At 34.2% G+C, this 17,283-nt stretch overlaps 2 protein-coding genes across 3 annotated transcripts; one reads left to right on the top strand and one right to left on the bottom strand.

Annotated features, from left to right (window-relative positions):
* Positions 1-85: 85 nt before the first annotated feature.
* Positions 86-9,212, bottom strand: LOC112750134 (uncharacterized). Its single transcript, XM_025798696.2, has 5 exons — positions 8,628-9,212; positions 6,451-7,558; positions 4,744-5,163; positions 1,138-2,727; positions 86-880 (listed from the first exon to the last, which is right to left on the bottom strand). Exons 1-5 carry the CDS (start codon positions 9,116-9,118, stop codon positions 203-205), a joined length of 4,287 nt encoding a protein of 1,428 aa, XP_025654481.1. The 5' UTR covers positions 9,119-9,212; the 3' UTR covers positions 86-202.
* A 215-nt stretch (positions 9,213-9,427) lies between these two features.
* LOC112750135 (uncharacterized) lies at positions 9,428-16,899 on the top strand. Of its 2 annotated transcripts, XM_072219001.1 has the most exons (6): positions 9,428-10,043; positions 10,558-10,765; positions 11,532-12,654; positions 13,593-13,985; positions 14,185-15,786; positions 16,110-16,899. In XM_072219001.1, the coding sequence occupies exons 2-6, from the start codon at positions 10,722-10,724 to the stop codon at positions 16,659-16,661; spliced, it is 3,714 nt and encodes a 1,237-aa protein (XP_072075102.1). In that variant the 5' UTR covers positions 9,428-10,043; positions 10,558-10,721; the 3' UTR covers positions 16,662-16,899. The 2 variants fall into 2 exon arrangements, with proteins under 2 accessions (XP_072075102.1, XP_025654482.1); XM_025798697.2 differs by lacking the exon at positions 10,558-10,765 and having other exon boundaries at positions 9,430-10,043.
* Positions 16,900-17,283: the final 384 nt, after the last annotated feature.

Raw genomic sequence — 17,283 nt, 5'->3', positions numbered from 1 at the left:
TCAATATTTTTCTTTTCTTTTAGTGTTTTTTACATATCTGGACATGGGTTGTATTGTATCATTGACAAAGAATGTAACTCACATATACGTGTTTAATGTTTAGGTTTTGCTTTTCTTTTCAAGTCAATACAGCTAGGGTTCAAAAAACTTGAGAAGATATGCCATCAGCAGATCAAAATTGGAAAGAATTCTTCAACATTCTTCAAAAATTGAGGTATCTGAAGTATAAATAGCTCAAAGCACACAAAAATATCGCACTAAAAAAGATGGAACGAAGCCATGGGTCTGGAACTGTGCTTCTTGTTATACTCCTCCCGATCTCAAGTGGTTCATTTGACGTACTTGTATTCACATGCAAAGGCGATCTCGGGCAATAACAAGAGTTGAAGAACTTGGCTAATTTTTGTGACACCGAATATTGGCTTTCATCTAGCGAATCTTCATCTCCTTCATAGTCATCATCACCTTCGAAGACCAAATGAATTCCGCAGTTCTTCAGCTTCAATTCCTGAACAAAGGGTGCATTCCGCTTTGTCAAATGCAAGGTGTATTTATCTTTCAACTGGTGAACCAATGAAGTATGAGCTCCAAATCTGTGCAAGAAGATGTGGTCTTCATTTGTCCTAGGTACACCTAACAGGCGAAACGTAGTGCTATATACATTATCAGTCAAATTGAAGACTTTTGCCTGAACATCCACTAACTGCAAGGCATCTCTTTGGTTTTCAGGTATACCGTCGAAAGAGAGTACACCGGCACAAATAATACCCTTAAGCTCACGGTTTGTTCTCTTGGAAAAGATAATTGATTCTCCTGAAATCCAATCTGGAATATCTTTGCTTCCAGGCATAATCAAAATCCGTAAATTTTTAAGCAGAGCCTGTGACAAAAGTTATTACAAAAGAAAACATAAACTTGGTATTAAACATGAAGTTGGAAAGGTCAGGTTGGAAGAATATATGAGTAATGATTTATCGGTCTAAACTCCTTATTAATTATCCTTCTCTTAATTCCAAAACAAGGAAAGTACCATATTCATTCAATACCTTGCAAACATAAGGCGGCATAAACATTTTTTTTTTTTTTAACTTGGTGGAAATTAGAGATCTGATTAAGAGAAGAAATAACCATACAAACCTTGGAAAATCTTCTCATCACAGCATGGGAGCATCCAATGCATCCACTCATGTACAATCTTCTCAAGGACTTTAAGTGCTCAATACCTGGTATGTCTTCCAGCTTTTCACAATTTGTAAGGTTCAACTCCTCTATGTTATCTAAGTTTGAAATATCAGATATGCGCTCTAATGCAATACAGTTCGCAACATCGACCTCTACTAAGCTAGAGGGAAGAGATGGCAGAAAAATGAGCTGAGTGCAATTTGACAACAAAAGCTTTTTTAGACAGGAAAGGCCTCTCATGCTGGCTGGAAGGCTGATAATATTATTCTGGCATAAATTTAGAGTTTCTAGTGATGACAACTTTTCAAAGTCATCTGGGATTTTTCCAGCTATTCTCCATCCATGTGCATTTAGCTCTTGCAACAAAGTTAGTTTACAAAAACCTCTTAAGATTCCAACTGAATTGGGTTCTTCGGTATTCTTGTCTCCAACCATATTGAGGTAATACCTTCTTTCCATGTCTAATTTTACCAATCTTGAAAGCATCCCAAAGCTATCAGGTAGCTGTGTAACTGCTGTTTCCTTCATCCGTAACCAGCATAGAGATTTCAAATTTCCCAAGGATTTTGGAAGCCTTTTGAGCTCTTTGCACATGTCTAGCCTTAAATGAATAAGATTTTCCAACATTCCAATTGACTCTGGCAATTCAGTAATATTAGTGTTATACATGTCCAAGGTAGTAAGGGCCGACATGTCTCCAATCGATGCAGGTAGAAACTTGAGATCTTTACAATTCGCCATCCCAAGCTTTTGTAGCATTTTCATGGCCCCTATATGTTCTGGCAAAATAGTAATTGGTGTCTTATCTAAATGAAGCTCAACAAGAGAGACTAAAGCCTTTATTGACATAGGCAATTCACCAAGAGAAGTGCAGCCACTAACAGACAATTGCCTTAGATATGATAAAGAACCAATAGAATCAGGCAACTCTTTGATTCCACTGACATCCAAAAACAAGTGTGTCAATGAAATTAGTGTCCCAACAGAATCTGGAATAATAGAGAGGGACTTACACCCAACCAAACCAAGTTTCTCAAGATTCTGCAAAGATCCAATAGAATCAGGCAATTCATCCAAAGCTGTATGGTTTAGTGATAATTCTCGCAGAGAACAGAGTTTCCCAATGCAGGTGGGTATCCTTCTCAAAAGACGGCAACCACTGCAACTCAACTTTTCCAGTTTGGTGAGGTGGAAGATGGAATCAGGTAACACAGTTATGGCAGTCTCATCAATGAGAAGCTTTCTTAAAGAGACCAAGCAGCTTAGGTCCTTTGGTAATGCTTTCAATTTCCAACATCCAGAAAGAATCAAGTCCTCGAGATGTTTCAACCCAGAGACATCACTAGGTAACTCAACAAGGTTATGGCATGCGCCTAAGTTCAAGTGAACCAGGGTACTTAAATTTCCAACTGATTCATGAATCCTAGTTAAAGCAGTGCAGTTCTCCAATATAATCTTTTTTAGACAATGGTAACCAGTTAAATCCGGAATTGCAACTAAATGGTGGCAACTGGAGAGGTTTAAAACCATCAGGCACTCAGCTACCTGGAAAAAAAAATCGTAGTTTCTCACAGTCATACTCATTAATAAAGACAAAGATGATATAGTAAATGAGGTTTTTTTTTCCTGGTGAAGGCCTAAAAAATGACATCACTTTAGCTTTCTCAAAAAATTTTGTTTATGTATTCCAATTTTGCTGAAACCTTTATAGTAACTTAATTTGGCAATCATAGAAAATAATATTAGTGTACTCCATTAATCTCAAGCCAAAGAAAAAATTTAGTCAATAAATCTGATTGTCCATATTCCGGAATAAAAGATTGATTGATCTAAACAATATTTAGAAAAACTAACTCATTATAGATTTTCAAGAGACGGCTTTGGAATAATAGTTGAGGTGGATCCTTCATCTTTAGAGATCTCAATTGTGAAGTCAACCATAAAAGACTTATCCTGGTAGGCCATATATTTTAAATAACATGGCAATCAACGGAACATGATCTATTATTCCATGATTCATATTTGTTGGATCCTTTTTTTCGTGAAAGAAACTCCGATGAATCTGACCTATTTTCTTAGGAATTTCTTTTATGGAAAAAAGGCTTTTACAACTATAAATCTTAGAAGAATAGACCAGATTCCCTTGATTTTTTTTTTTTGGTCCCTTGATTGTCATATTCTGAAAATGGCCCTATCAAAATAAGTCGTGTTAATAATTTATTAATTTTACGGTTGAGATATTAGTTTCTATTTAAAATCATCATGGTATCTTCTATATTTAAAACTTTTTTAGTATCCGAAATAATTTATTTTTAAAAGTATAGCTTTTCTTTTTTCGCCGCAGAAAGAGAGGAAGAGAAAAAGAGAGAAGGGGGGGGGGGGGTTGTCTTCTGGTACTTTTTCTCAATAATAATCTGAAACATACACAGAAATAAACACTCTTCAAAGCTATTTTTATATGATATAAATAAAGGCCGGCGAATGAAATACCAAAAATGAATGTTTAATCAATTAAAAGAAACATAATTAAATTTAGAATTACAGCCAATTCTTCAAAGATTTAATCAAATAGTTGGGAAAAAGAATCTTGGTGTCTGTTTTTTTGGAGTGAAAGAAATTTGGTCTTTTAAAAATAAAAAGACTAAAAGAATAATGTTAGGAAACTAATATCATTCAGTCATTAAGTATTGGGTTAGCCAAAACCTCAATAAAACAAATATAAAAATAATATATTTTATTTTTAAATTACTCATGTACCCTTTTTTACTTTTTCATTCCTCTCAACACTACAATTTCATCCATTACGGACCACTAAGCCACCTACTATCACCGCCAACCATACCATTCTACCACCATGCACCATCGACCATTGCTTGCCACCCATTGTCGGTTACTCTAAATTCTAAATTCTAAATTCTAAATTCTAATTAGATTTAGTTTATTTCTTTTTTAGATATCTTTTTTAGTTGAATTTTGGATGTTTTCATTTTTTTTTTAGTTTTAAATATTCCTTTTTAATGATGAATTATTGTCTATTTTATTAGTTGAAAATATATTAGCTCCTAATACTTTCTCATACTAAAATAATGCCAATGTATCAGTCCATGACGTGAAAAGAAAATAATAATAATAATAATAATAATAATAATAATAATAATAATAATAATAATTATTATTATTATTATTATTATTATTATTATTATTATTATTATTATTATTATTATTATTTTCGTTTTTGTTAATGTAGCTAATAAAATCTTATTTTCATATGATATCTTGTCATAAAACAATCATTTTAAAGGTTTTTTCCCCCAGTTATGAAATGAATTTAAAAAGAAAATTAGAAAAAAGGGGGACTTAAATAGCATCAAAATTCAAAACAGTAGTATTCCTTTCATGTCAAAATTATGCCAACCAAATTTTACTAATAGGGACTTCAATAAAAAAATACTTTTAAGGCAAGCTAAGAACAAAAGTAAAATCTCAAAACACATGTGGAGATGAAAAATAAAAATATAAAAGATTCCATCAGTCAGTTCATCAGCTAACAAGAAATCAAACCTTGTTATGATGCTTTCCCCACAGTGTTTCAATCTTGCTTTCCGAGAGATCAAGCACGGCAAGTTCCAATGGATAATAGGAAGAAGACATGTTCTTTAGAGGACATTGTTTCCATTGTAACCACTTTACTCCTTGAGGCAGAAATTTGCCCTGTCCTTCAAGTATTGAATAATTAATTTGAAGCAACCTTAAGGAAACCATAGGTTGGAAGTCCTTTGTATCAAGTGTAAATTTTTTTGCTTTCTCTCCTCTATGCTCCACATATTTCTTATACTTTGCCTTCATATATGCTGATGCTGTTTTGTAACCTGGCATTTGTCGAAAATTGTCCCAGGTAATCTCTTCAGCAGTACGGTCTCTAGGTTTAGCCAGACTCCTCTTTACACAATCAAGGACAATACCTTCAACTTTTCTTGTTCCCTATAGATATTAGTATTCATTGTTAGATTTTCATTCTCAAAGAAATTGAATTGAATGAAAGGACTTTAACAACAACAATAACAATAACAATAACAATAACAAAGTTGTCTCGCAAGATAAAGGGTGTTATGTATCAGTTTGATGCTGATAAGGCCCCATAATTAAAGCATGGTGGTAGACAAGGTTTCACTAGGTTTTCTACAAATACTGATTATTTAGAGCTTATTATAATTCAATTCATATGTATTTTTTTAGGTGATTGCTATGATGTCTACGAATGTTTGTCTAACTTTTTAAAAAAGTTAAAAATCAATATTTAATTTTAAAAGTATAAAAATAAATAATTATTAAATATTCAAAATTTACCATAATAAATAAATTAGGCAAAAGTTAAGCACTATACTACAAGCACTATAGAATTCACTTTTTTTTTAAACCTTAAATCCTAAATCTAATTCATGTGTATGTAAACCCACTAAAAGATAGATAAGCTATTTAAAATAAGTTATTGCAACTATTTTGAAGGAAAATATGTTTATACCCCCCATAAAATGTAGACACCCATTAAATTCTAAGAGAAGTGCTGGAGAGAGTTCATAGAAAAAGTTGTGTTTTAGGAGTAATGTAGATCAATTCTCTCTAATTTGTGTCAAGAATAGTATTATTTAAAACATTTAAAATTAGGTATTTATGAGATGTTTAATAAGATATAAGATAGAAAAAAATGTTCGAGTATTAGAATAAAATCACAGTAGAATTTTAAAGATGGTAAAATGGATGTCGAACACAAAATACGACATTTAACTGTTTAGAAACCATTTTTTTAGCAATAAAAAATTAACTTGGTAAACCATTAGAGTATTAGACATATACCAGACACCAAAGTTAAATAGCTGCAAGAGAGTAATTATTGTTTGATTCTTGAAAGAGTAGGGTTTTTTATTTCTTAATTAAAGGTTTTGCCGTTTTGGACTTAAAACTTTTTTTTTAAAAAAAATATCATCAAGAGATTCTTATCCTTTCTAAAAAAACTTCATAAAGTTAACTCAGATTAACTGTATTTTTAGTAAAAGACTCAAATATTGTAATTTTACTCCCCATCAAAACTAAATAGCCAATAGGTAAATTAGAAGGGAAGTTCTAAAAATGCTATTCGTCCAATTAGCCATTAAAATCAGCCACTAATATATTTGTATATAAATATATGTATAATTTAATTTATTTTCAATTTGTATTGATATTCCAAAATGTATTTTGTATTCAAACAAGGTCTCCTACAATAGTTACCTTCTTATTCTTCAAGACACCCAAGATTTCATGACGATCCCATAACCTGCTACGTGAACCACAATCTAGAATACTTTGATTTTGAACAATTTGCCTTCCCATGTCTCTAACCTGATCATGCATCCACACTACACCATCCTTAATGATCTTAATTAAACACTTTGTAGTTAAGACCGTTATTGCAATCTCCCCTCTAAAACCACAACCATTCAGTATATCAACCACATCATCCCTCTTCATTTCCATTTGCACAAACAAGCAAGCAATGTCAAGGAACACACACTTGTCTTGTTCATCCAAGGCATCAAAGCTGATCTTCAGAGCACCTTGAAGTTTATCCGGCCGAATATCTTTAAGCTTCAACACTGTGTCTTTCCATTCGTTAATCGTCCTCTTATCGAATAAGAATGAGCCGAAAACTTCCAAAGCCAGAGGCAATCCTCCTGTAAGAGACACAATTTGTTCAGAGAGATTGAGAAAACCATCAGCAGGAACCTTTCTTCTCATGGAATGGTAACAGAACAATTCCAGTGCTTGAGACACTTTCAATTCCTTCACCTCATACTTCACATTAACATACCTCTCCTGTAAAACGGCTCTGTCCCGTGTAGTAATCACAACACAGCTTCCTTTAGAAAACCATTCTCTCTTACCAATTAATGAGTCAAGCTGTTTTACATCATCAACATCATCAAGAAAAACCAGAACTCGATTTTCCTCTACAATTCTTTTGATCGCAGAAATACCAGCATTAACATCATTGATGGGATTCTCAGTTCCAGGGGAAAGATCACCAAGAATTCTTTCCTGGAGTGAAACCATACCATCTTCATTGTTTGCAACTTCTCTAACATTTGAGATGAAGCTGCGTCTATCAAAATGATCAACAAGGCTGTTGAAGAGTCCCTTGGCCAGAGTTGTCTTACCGACCCCTCCCATTCCATACAATCCTATCACTTTGACATCACTGGATCTTACGTCAACTAACTTCCTTAACTCTGCAACTCTGTCATCAAGCCCAACTGTATACTGTGCCACTGTCAATGGAGTATTCCTCATCTGCTTCAAGACCGTTTGCACCAAAACTCGAATTAACTGATCCTTGTTGCTGTCCAAACATAAAACACAGTTGGAAAATCAGCCAAAAAAAGAGATTCATACCTTATATACAACAATTAATGAATAAAGATAAGCCAGTTTGGCTATACAGTGATATAACTGTTTACTTTCATATCACAAGAACTAATTACTGGAAATACTGGAATAAAAGAGGTGATTATTCCAAAAACATATAGAAACAGACCAAATGCTCTATTTTTGAGAGTGGATTAGATGGAAGGAAGCCTTACAACTAGAGGTAGTTCCGAGTGCAAGAAACTAAGGAAGAAATTATTGAAAAAAAAATTAAATATAAATATGATGATATATGATAATGCAATAGCATATATTATCATTTTGAATCAGTATTTGACTAATAATAATTTACACCTATATTTACAAAGATTTGCTCATAAAAATCATATAATTTGTACTTATAATCAAAGTTTACACACATGAATTAATACCGTTTATACTCACATTTACCAAAATTTACATATATATCAAAATTTACATATATAAACTAATAAAATTTATTTGCTTAAAATAAATTAGCAATGTACTAGCTAAATGCGGGTCAAAATTGCTAAAAATGGCTGACTACAAAAAAATTTTATAATGCAAAGGCATAAATCTATATAGTAAACTTCACTTAATTAGTATGACAGTTTATGTTGTGGAATGGAAATATACAAAAATCAATGCTTGTGTCAAAGGCATCAAAGGCATTTGAAGAAGAACGTTAGTTGAACATATTAATTTTAAATCTTTTATATTTGATTATCATGGATTCATCCATTTTTGTGTAAAAGGAGCTCACATCCCATTTAACGGTGGATGATTTTGTGTAGCAGTATAATGATGGGCATTATGGGCGATGGCTTTAATCTTAAACAAATAAAGCAAAGCAAGAAAACTATAAACAATAAGTAACGCTAAATTAATTACGTAGAATCAATCAACCACGATTGACACAAGTATTTAAATACTTGTTAAAGTATTAAGTCAACCAGATTAGAATAGAAAGCTCGAAACTGAAAGATATAATATAATATTTTCCAAAAATGATATATCTATACCTATTATGATCACCAAAAACCCAACCAGCAATTCCACCAACTTTGTTCATAGCACTCCTCCAACTGGCAACCTTATTCCTAAACCTCTCACTCTCTTCGTGCAACCGAAACGCCTTCTCGAAAGGTCCCTTCTGTTTTCGGACATGAGACGGGTCAACCCGGTAGAAAACGGGCAGCACCAGCTTCCAACCGCACTCGCAGATCTTCGCCAGCTCCTCAAGGCACCAGTGCGAGGAAGCGTAGTCGGGCGAGAGAATAACAATGGCGGCGGCGGAATCCGCGATTGCTTCCACCAGACTCGGCGAGATCGAGTCGCCACGCTGTAATCCTTCGTTGTCGATGAAGGCGCGCACGCCAGCGGCTTCGAGAGCGCCGTGGAGGTCCTCCGTGAAGGCCTCCCTGGTGTCGGAGCCGCGGAAGCTCAGGAACACATCCCACCGGAGACGGAAAGATGCCGGAGATGGCATCGTGATGTCACTTTCCGGCGACATGGATCTCCTTTATTTTGTTTTTAAGTTTTGATAATAAAATGAGGGAAAATGAGGAAGGTGCTTAAATTTTAAGGGAAGTTGGAAATTGGAATGTAAATGGAATCGGATTGGATTGCTTTGATTTAATGATTTTGGTTTAGGGTTTACTAAAGGTCAATGGTTGCTGTACGTGCATGATTAAAGTTAAAGGGCTCCACCTTGAATTTTTGGAACTTAATTATCGGCAAAGAAAAGAAGGAAACAAAACACGTGATTGACTTCACTTTTTTCAGGTCTATGCTACTTGATTCCCACGCAGCCCCAGATCCCACACAAACCCAACTAAACTCATAAATGTTCTCTCTACTCCCTGAAATTGAATACGATTCATCATTTAAGATGTTTTACTTGGTATCTTTCTCCTCCTAACAAGATAAGAAAAGAAAGAGAGGAAAACCAGCTAAGCAACCATGTGTACAGAAATTTCATCAACACCAGGAGCTTTTAGGCTCCGTTGGGACGTGTTCTTGAGTTTCAGGGGACCAGACACGCGCCACTCCTTCATAGCACCACTCTACGACGAGCTCCAATTGCGTGGCGTTAGAGTCTTTCGCGACGACGATGGATTGGAGCGCGGCGACGAAATTGCTCCTACTCTGCTCGAAGCCATTGACGATTCTGCCGCCTCCATTGTTGTTCTCTCGCCTAACTATGCAGGATCCCGGTGGTGCCTTGAGGAGCTGGCAAAGATCTGTGACTCTGACAAGCTCATTCTCCCTGTGTTCTATGGTGTTGATCCAAGAGATGTTAGGAAACAAATCGGTCCCTTTGAAGAGGCTTTTAGGATCAAAGAAAAGAAGGTTGATGCAGTTAAGGTTTTGAGGTGGAGGGAGGCCATGACGAGAGTGGGTAACCGAGCTGGTCTTCTTCTTGATGATCAAACCAGGTGCTTGCTTCTTTTCTCTATTTGATCATCTTCCTTCAAAGTTTAATGCTCAAAATTTATTTACCCTCAGATCACTCATCCGTATAAATAAATAATTTTCTCTTAAATATCTCAGTAACTGTATAATACACAAACATTTTCTTAATGACGGTATATGGAATGGCATAAAAATGTGCAAGTTGGTGTCGCATGTTGATGAAGCTCGTGGAGTCTTTGACTTCGAAATATTGTGAATTTTAAATGTTCAGCAACTTACATCATGTATTGGACTATTGGGCGCGATGATAACATGCAGCCTTGTATTATACCATTTTTATTTAACAATCGTGCAATATTTACATAAAAAAAAATCAACCATTCATATATTTTAGTTAAACTATAAAATATATATTAAAAATAAATAAAAAATATATATTTATATATAATAATTAATTTAATGATTAATTTTTTGTGTTAGTATGTATTTTTGTTTATTTAATTACTAACCTTTGCTTATAACTTGGTAAAAATTCAGGTACACTTAGACTTGAGACGAAGTTGATAGTTGAGAACAGTTAGATGAAAATTTAGTCAAATAAATCAAATTAGTTGATATTAGACTTTCTATTATCAACTTCACATGGAGTCCATTGCACCTTTTCACCATCAGTCCCAACTCCCAAATCCATTTTACTCTAAATGTCGTCGTTGACTTGGATTAAAATAAGTTTATACTTTATAAGGTTTGCAACTTTGTATTTTTTACACCGTGTATAAGTTTTATTTTAGATGTGATTTTACGGTCCTTGTTGTGCAGTGAACTATTTATTCTATGATTACATGTTAAGTAGAGTAATAACAGCAAGAGTCAAGTGTCCCTTGCCAAAACAAAATATGTGAAAATTATGAATAAATATGAAATATTAATTTTTAATTAATTAATATTAACTAATTTATTTTATTATTATAAAGTTTTTTTTTTGAGAATTTAAAATTTAAAACTTAAAATTTAAAATAAAAATGTAATTTCAAAAGAGTTGGCTTATATCGGTTAAAGAAAGTTAATAACCTAGTTGAACTCTAAAATTATTTATCGTTAAAAGTTTTTGAACAAATTTTTCTACATTGAGGAAATTGACAAAGAGAGATATACCATATCTTTCCCTATTAATTTTTGTATCACGTGACAAATTGATACAAATTCAATAGTAAGAGATGTGATGTGTATTCTCAAACCGATTCCTACAAGCTTTTGTTCATCACTAGCATTTTGATGTTAGCATCTTGAACTCCAAATACTATTTACAAAAACACTGCTAGTTGATGCCAATTTGGTTTTAAAAAATGTGCATACCATAAAAATCAGCTGACAAATCAATTCCTAAATATTTTTGTATGAATTCATAATTTGTTTAACTCAATTTGCCTCCCTTTTGTGCTTATTTTATATTTTCATTATCTTGTTTGGTGTGTTACTGATCCCCTCGTATGTGCTCCGCTTTGTAACAGTGCTGAACGCCGAGCTACTTTGATAAGAGAATTGGTGACAAGGGTTTTGAGAGAATTGAGCAACACTCCCTTAGGTGTTGCTCCATTTACAGTTGGGCTCGATCGCCGTGTCCAAGAGTTGCTGAATTCGTTAGAGCTCAAATCCAACGGTTTCAAATTGTTTGGGCTATATGGCATGGGCGGTGTTGGAAAGACAACTCTTGCCAAGACTCTCTACAACAACCTCGTTGCTAATTTTGAACACCGCACCTTCATTGCAAATGTCAGAGAAGCTTCGTCAAAAGATAACGGCTTGGTTTCTCTTCAAAAGAGAATCATTGGTGATCTAAAACCCGATTCTTCCAACTCCATTCAAATCAATAACATAAATTCAGGCATTGCTGCAATCAAAAGGTTAGTTGCAGAAAACAGAGTGCTAATAGTCTTAGACGATGTTGATGATACAGAACAGCTTCATTCTCTGTTTGGAAAAAAGGAATGGTTTTACGAAGGAAGCCGCGTTATCGTCACTACAAGGGATAGGAAACTCTTACTTGATAACAATGTTGATTTGGTTTATGAGGTTAAAGAATTGAGTTCAACTGAATCATTGCAACTATTCAGTAATCACGCTTTTAAAAGAAAGCATCCTCCAACACAAGAATTTCTTGGGCTATCGGAACAGATAGTAAAGCTAACTGGAGGATTACCATTGGCACTAGAAGTGTTTGGTTCGTTCTTGTTTGACAAAAGAAGGGTGGAAGAATGGGTGGATGAACTCGAAAAGCTGAAGCGGATTCAGCACAAGAACCTCCAAGATGTGCTCAAGATAAGCTACGATGGGTTGGATGAAGAAGAGAAAACGGTGTTCTTGGACATTGCTTGTTTGTTGGTGCAAATGGAGATGAAGAGAGATGAAGTGGTTGATGTTGAAAGAGGTTGTGGTTTTAGTGCAGAGGTAGCAATCACCGTTCTTACGTTAAGGTGTTTGATTAAGATCGGTGAGGACAATACTGTAATTGTGCATGATCAAATCAAAGGCATGGGAAGGCAAATTGTTGAAGATGAAGGGCGTGTTGATGGGGGAATGCGAAGCAGGTTTTGGAAACGTGATGAAATATTGAACGTTTTGCGAGGGAATAAGGTACGAGTCAAACAGAAATTCTACATTATCAACACAATTTTTTTTTTGTCTTATATTTAAATTAAGGTGAAAATTTAGTGGATTTTACGTTAAATTGATAACTGAGTCGAATAATGAAAAAGTTTTTTTTTGAATCTAGCACTCTAATACCATGTCATGATACCACTCATTCCAAAAATTTTAGTTGATAAAAAAAAGTAACATTAATGATTATATCTCTAATACTCCCTAAACCTCCATTGTACCCATTGTATAAATATTCCATTGTATTCTCATACTTTCGCTAAAATTTTACGTCAATGGGTGGAGCCGACTAAGATAAAGGTGTCTAATTTATTAATTAATTTTTTACTTTTAAATATATTTAATAATAATAAATACAAAATTAGTTAAAATAATAAATAATTTTTTAACAAATGATCTTATAGTTAAATTTTTAAAAATAGAAATATTTATATATTTTTAAGAAAAAAAATCATATATCAAACCCTAGATATGATATTATAGAATCGGATTTTTTTATTCGAATTTTGATTAAGATACATTCAATTAGTTTAATACCATACGAGAAAAGTCACCAAAAAATACCATACGAGAATTGTTGTTATTGTATTTAAAATTGTGCGACACGTTAACTTCAGAAAGTAATGAACCATAGTTAACAACAATTTATTATGGTGACTATCCGTATCATAATTTGTCACCATCTTTTATTTTAAAATATATTTTATTTATTTATTTATTTTATTATAACAGGTTAGTACAAATGAACTTAGGCAGAAGAGTTGGAAAAACTTAGATTAGCTTTTCAATTTTTCTGTAGATTTTCTCTGGGAATTGGTTGATGTATAACTAGCTTTTTCAGTTCCTTACATGGCATGCTACTCATACACCAGAAAAATATATTGATGAAATATAAACGTTATTCTTTTTTATAGGGAACAAGATTTACACAAGGGATCACCCTCGATTTCCAGGGAAAATATATTCTCAATGATGCAGAAGCTGAAACAATTTTGAGGCACAAACTTCAATGCACCTCCATCATAACAAATCCATCAGCATTTTTTAAATCAATCCTTGCCAAGAAAGAAAAAGGGCTTACATTCCAGACAAAAGCATTTAAATCAATGGTGAACTTGAGACTACTTGAGATCAATAATTTGAGAATGGAAGGGAAGTTTCAATTTCTTCCCTCTGAAATCAAATGGCTACAGTGGCAAGGATGTTCTTTCAAAACCCTGCCTTCTGACTTTTGGTCACAGAAATTCACTGTCCTTGATCTCTCACACAGCAATATTGAAAGCTTGTGGGGCTTGAGAACAAAAAAGGTATGTATTATCAAATTTATCAATCAATAATTTATTTATAATTTTATATAAATGTTACAAGCATATTTAATTGGAAATTCTTGCATACTCCTATTGAAAGTATTTTAGTATACACATCAAAATATGCAATACAAAGCAGAAAGCTACTACACTTACTCTTTGATATCCATCATACACTAAAATGAACACTCTTTAGCAGGTGCCAGAGAATTTGAAGGTTCTGAATCTCTCCCTCTGTAGGAATCTAACCTCAATTCCTGATTTATCTTCTTGTGCAAGTTTAGACAAGCTTGTACTTGAAAGATGCACTTCTCTAACAAGCATTCATGAGTCAATTGGGAGCCTCAGTGCATTACACGATTTGAATTTGAGCTACTGTTCAAATCTTAAGGAACTTCCCTACGACGTATCCGGGCTGAAAAATCTAGAGAACATGTTGCTCACCGGCTGTGCGAAACTAAAAGCCTTGCCATCAAACATGGGCCACATGAAGTCACTGAGAAAACTACTTGCTGATAACACTGCCATTGCTGAGATACCTGAATCAATCTTCAGCCTGGAAAGACTTGAAATGCTTGTATTAGATGGTTGCCAAAATCTGAAAAGGCTTCCGAAATGTATCGGAAACCTGACTTCTCTGCAAGTACTCTCACTTGATCAGTCTGCATTAGAAGAACTACCTAACTCAGTTGGGTCACTTGCAAGCCTTGAGATACTTAGTTTGAGGTGGTGTCAATCTCTCACTGCAATTCCTGAAACTATTGGCAATCTCATATCATTGACAAGACTTTCAGTTAATTGTAGTGAAATCAAAGAACTCCCTTCTTCTATTGGTTCATTATCATCTTTGAAGGAGCTATCAGCTGGACAATGCAAGCTTCTCGGTCAATTGCCGGACACAATTAACGGCTTAGCTTCAGTAGTTGAGCTTCAGTTAGATGGTACAGCGATTGCGAATTTGCCGGATCAGATTGGAGCTATGATAATATTAAGGAAATTTGAAATGAGGAATTGCATTAATCTTAAATCATTGCCTGAATCTATTGGCAGATTAGCAGCACTAAGTACTTTAGACATAAGTGATTCAACTATAGAGGAACTTCCAGAGTCCATTGGCTTGCTGGAGAATCTTGTTACATTAAATATGAACAAATGCAGAATGCTCAAAGAGCTTCCAACATCAATTGGAAAATTGAAGGAATTGCACCACTTGATGATGGAGGAAACTGCACTAACAAAATTGCCTGAAACATTTGGTTTGCTCTCAAGCTTGATGACATTGGAAATGGCGAAACGACCACATTTGGTTGCGAATGATGATAGATTTCCTGCAGAGGAAGAAAGTGCTCATCATTCTTTTCAACTTCCAACTAACTTCTGTGATCTGATTCTGTTAAATGTATTGGATGCTCGAGCTTGGCGAATATCGGGGGAAATTCCCAATGATTTTGAGAAACTATCATCATTAGAAAAATTAGATTTATCTCAAAACAATTTTCATAGCCTTCCATGTAGCTTGAAGGGACTCTCAATCCTCAAAAGGCTTTACTTGCGAGATTGCATTGAGTTGAGATCTCTGCCTTCTCTTCCTTCAAGCTTGATTGAGTTGAATGCTGAAAACTGCACCTTGTTGGAAAATGTATCTGAGGTTACAGACTTAGAGTGCTTACAAGAGTTAGATCTCACAAACTGCGCGAAAGTGGTGGATATTCCAGGGCTTGAAAGCTTGAAATCTTTGAGAAGAATGTATTTAGGTGGCTGTATTGCATGCTCCTCTCAAGTAAGGAAAAGACTTTCAAAGGTTAGTTTCCCACATCATTATAAAATCTTGTCTCACTGAGTAGGTCAATTACATAAATTTTATAGTTTTCTATCACAAAAACAAAAAGTGAGGGTTAAAAAAAAAATTTAACATTAAACAAAAAAAATCGACTAATTGTTAACTAATAAAATGTCAGTTCCTTATACAGTTTCAAACTGTTTCTATGTTTGAACTTATGTCTGTTTCTCATCATCCTCTTTCTTTCTAATTTCATTTTTCTCTTACAATCACATATACGAATAGAGATAAATTGTGTGACACATGTTCTGAAATGTGACTTACAATGAGAATTTGAATAACAGGTTGCATTAAGGAATATAAGAAACTTGAGCATGCCGGGAACCAAATTTCCCGAATGGTTTTCGAGACAAACTGTGAACTTTACCAAGCGCAAAAACCGTGAGCTAAAAGGTATTGTTATATGCATTGTTCTTTCCATCAACCATAGCATTCCCAATAATGACATGATGCCTGGAATTGTTGATGTTGTGGCAACTGTTCTCAAATCGGGCAAACAAGTGTATAGCACTTCAGTATACCTACGTGGGGTGCCAAAAACGAACCAAGAACACATGCACATGTGTCGCTTTGTAGATTTTCATCCATTAGTGCATTTTATGAGAGATGGAGGTACATTATCTGTGACTACGAGAAACCCTCTCGTAGATAAGAGGTTGGAGCTGAAAGATTCTGGAATTCATTTGATCTTAGAAGGGGATGATGATTATGGGGGAGATGAGAGTTCTGTGGAGCCAAGCTTGAAGTCTGTCTCAGAAAAAATGGCAGAGTTTTTTAACTCCGTAGAAGATGCATATGATCCTGAACCTGGTGGTGCAAATGAGTCTGAAGATTAGTGCAAGAGCTAGTAACTTAACATGCAGGGAAAATTCATCAGGTGTCACAAGTATAATTATTGTTTTGTGTTTTATTTGTGCCTCAAATAAATGCCAACTGATATATTGTTTAGCATCCTCATCCTCTGTTGGATGTGTCTTTTGTTTAAAATTTGTTTAGATGTGTCTTCTGTTGGAAGTGTTTTCTGTTTAAAACTTATTTGAATGTGTTTTTAATAGATGTGTTTTCTGTTTAAAACTTTGATGTTGCTTTTCAAGACTTGTGAACTTTCTTTAGTTATCTCTTATAAAAAAATTTTAAGTGTGAATCTGCCTTCTTTGTTAAGACACTTATATGTCTTTATGCATTTGTTAAACACTTGTTTTGTTTTAACCAACTAATGTTTGGATGTGTCTTTAATTGTGTGTCTTTAATAGATGTGTCTTGTGTTTCAAACTTTGGCTGTGTATGTGATGGATGTGTCTTTTGTTTAAAACTTGATTGGATATATCATTAATTTCATAACTACTTAAAATCAGGTAAGATTTAATTCGTTCTGGCACACCTAATCTAATCTTTGAATACAAGCTCCAACTTTAGCAAAGAGAATCAACTTTTGATCAAGACCACAAAAATAAATAA

Source organism: Arachis hypogaea, chromosome 15 (genome assembly GCF_003086295.3).
Source record: "Arachis hypogaea cultivar Tifrunner chromosome 15, arahy.Tifrunner.gnm2.J5K5, whole genome shotgun sequence".
NCBI lineage: Eukaryota > Viridiplantae > Streptophyta > Magnoliopsida > Fabales > Fabaceae > Arachis > Arachis hypogaea.
This window is presented reverse-complemented; position numbering and strand designations above follow the sequence as displayed.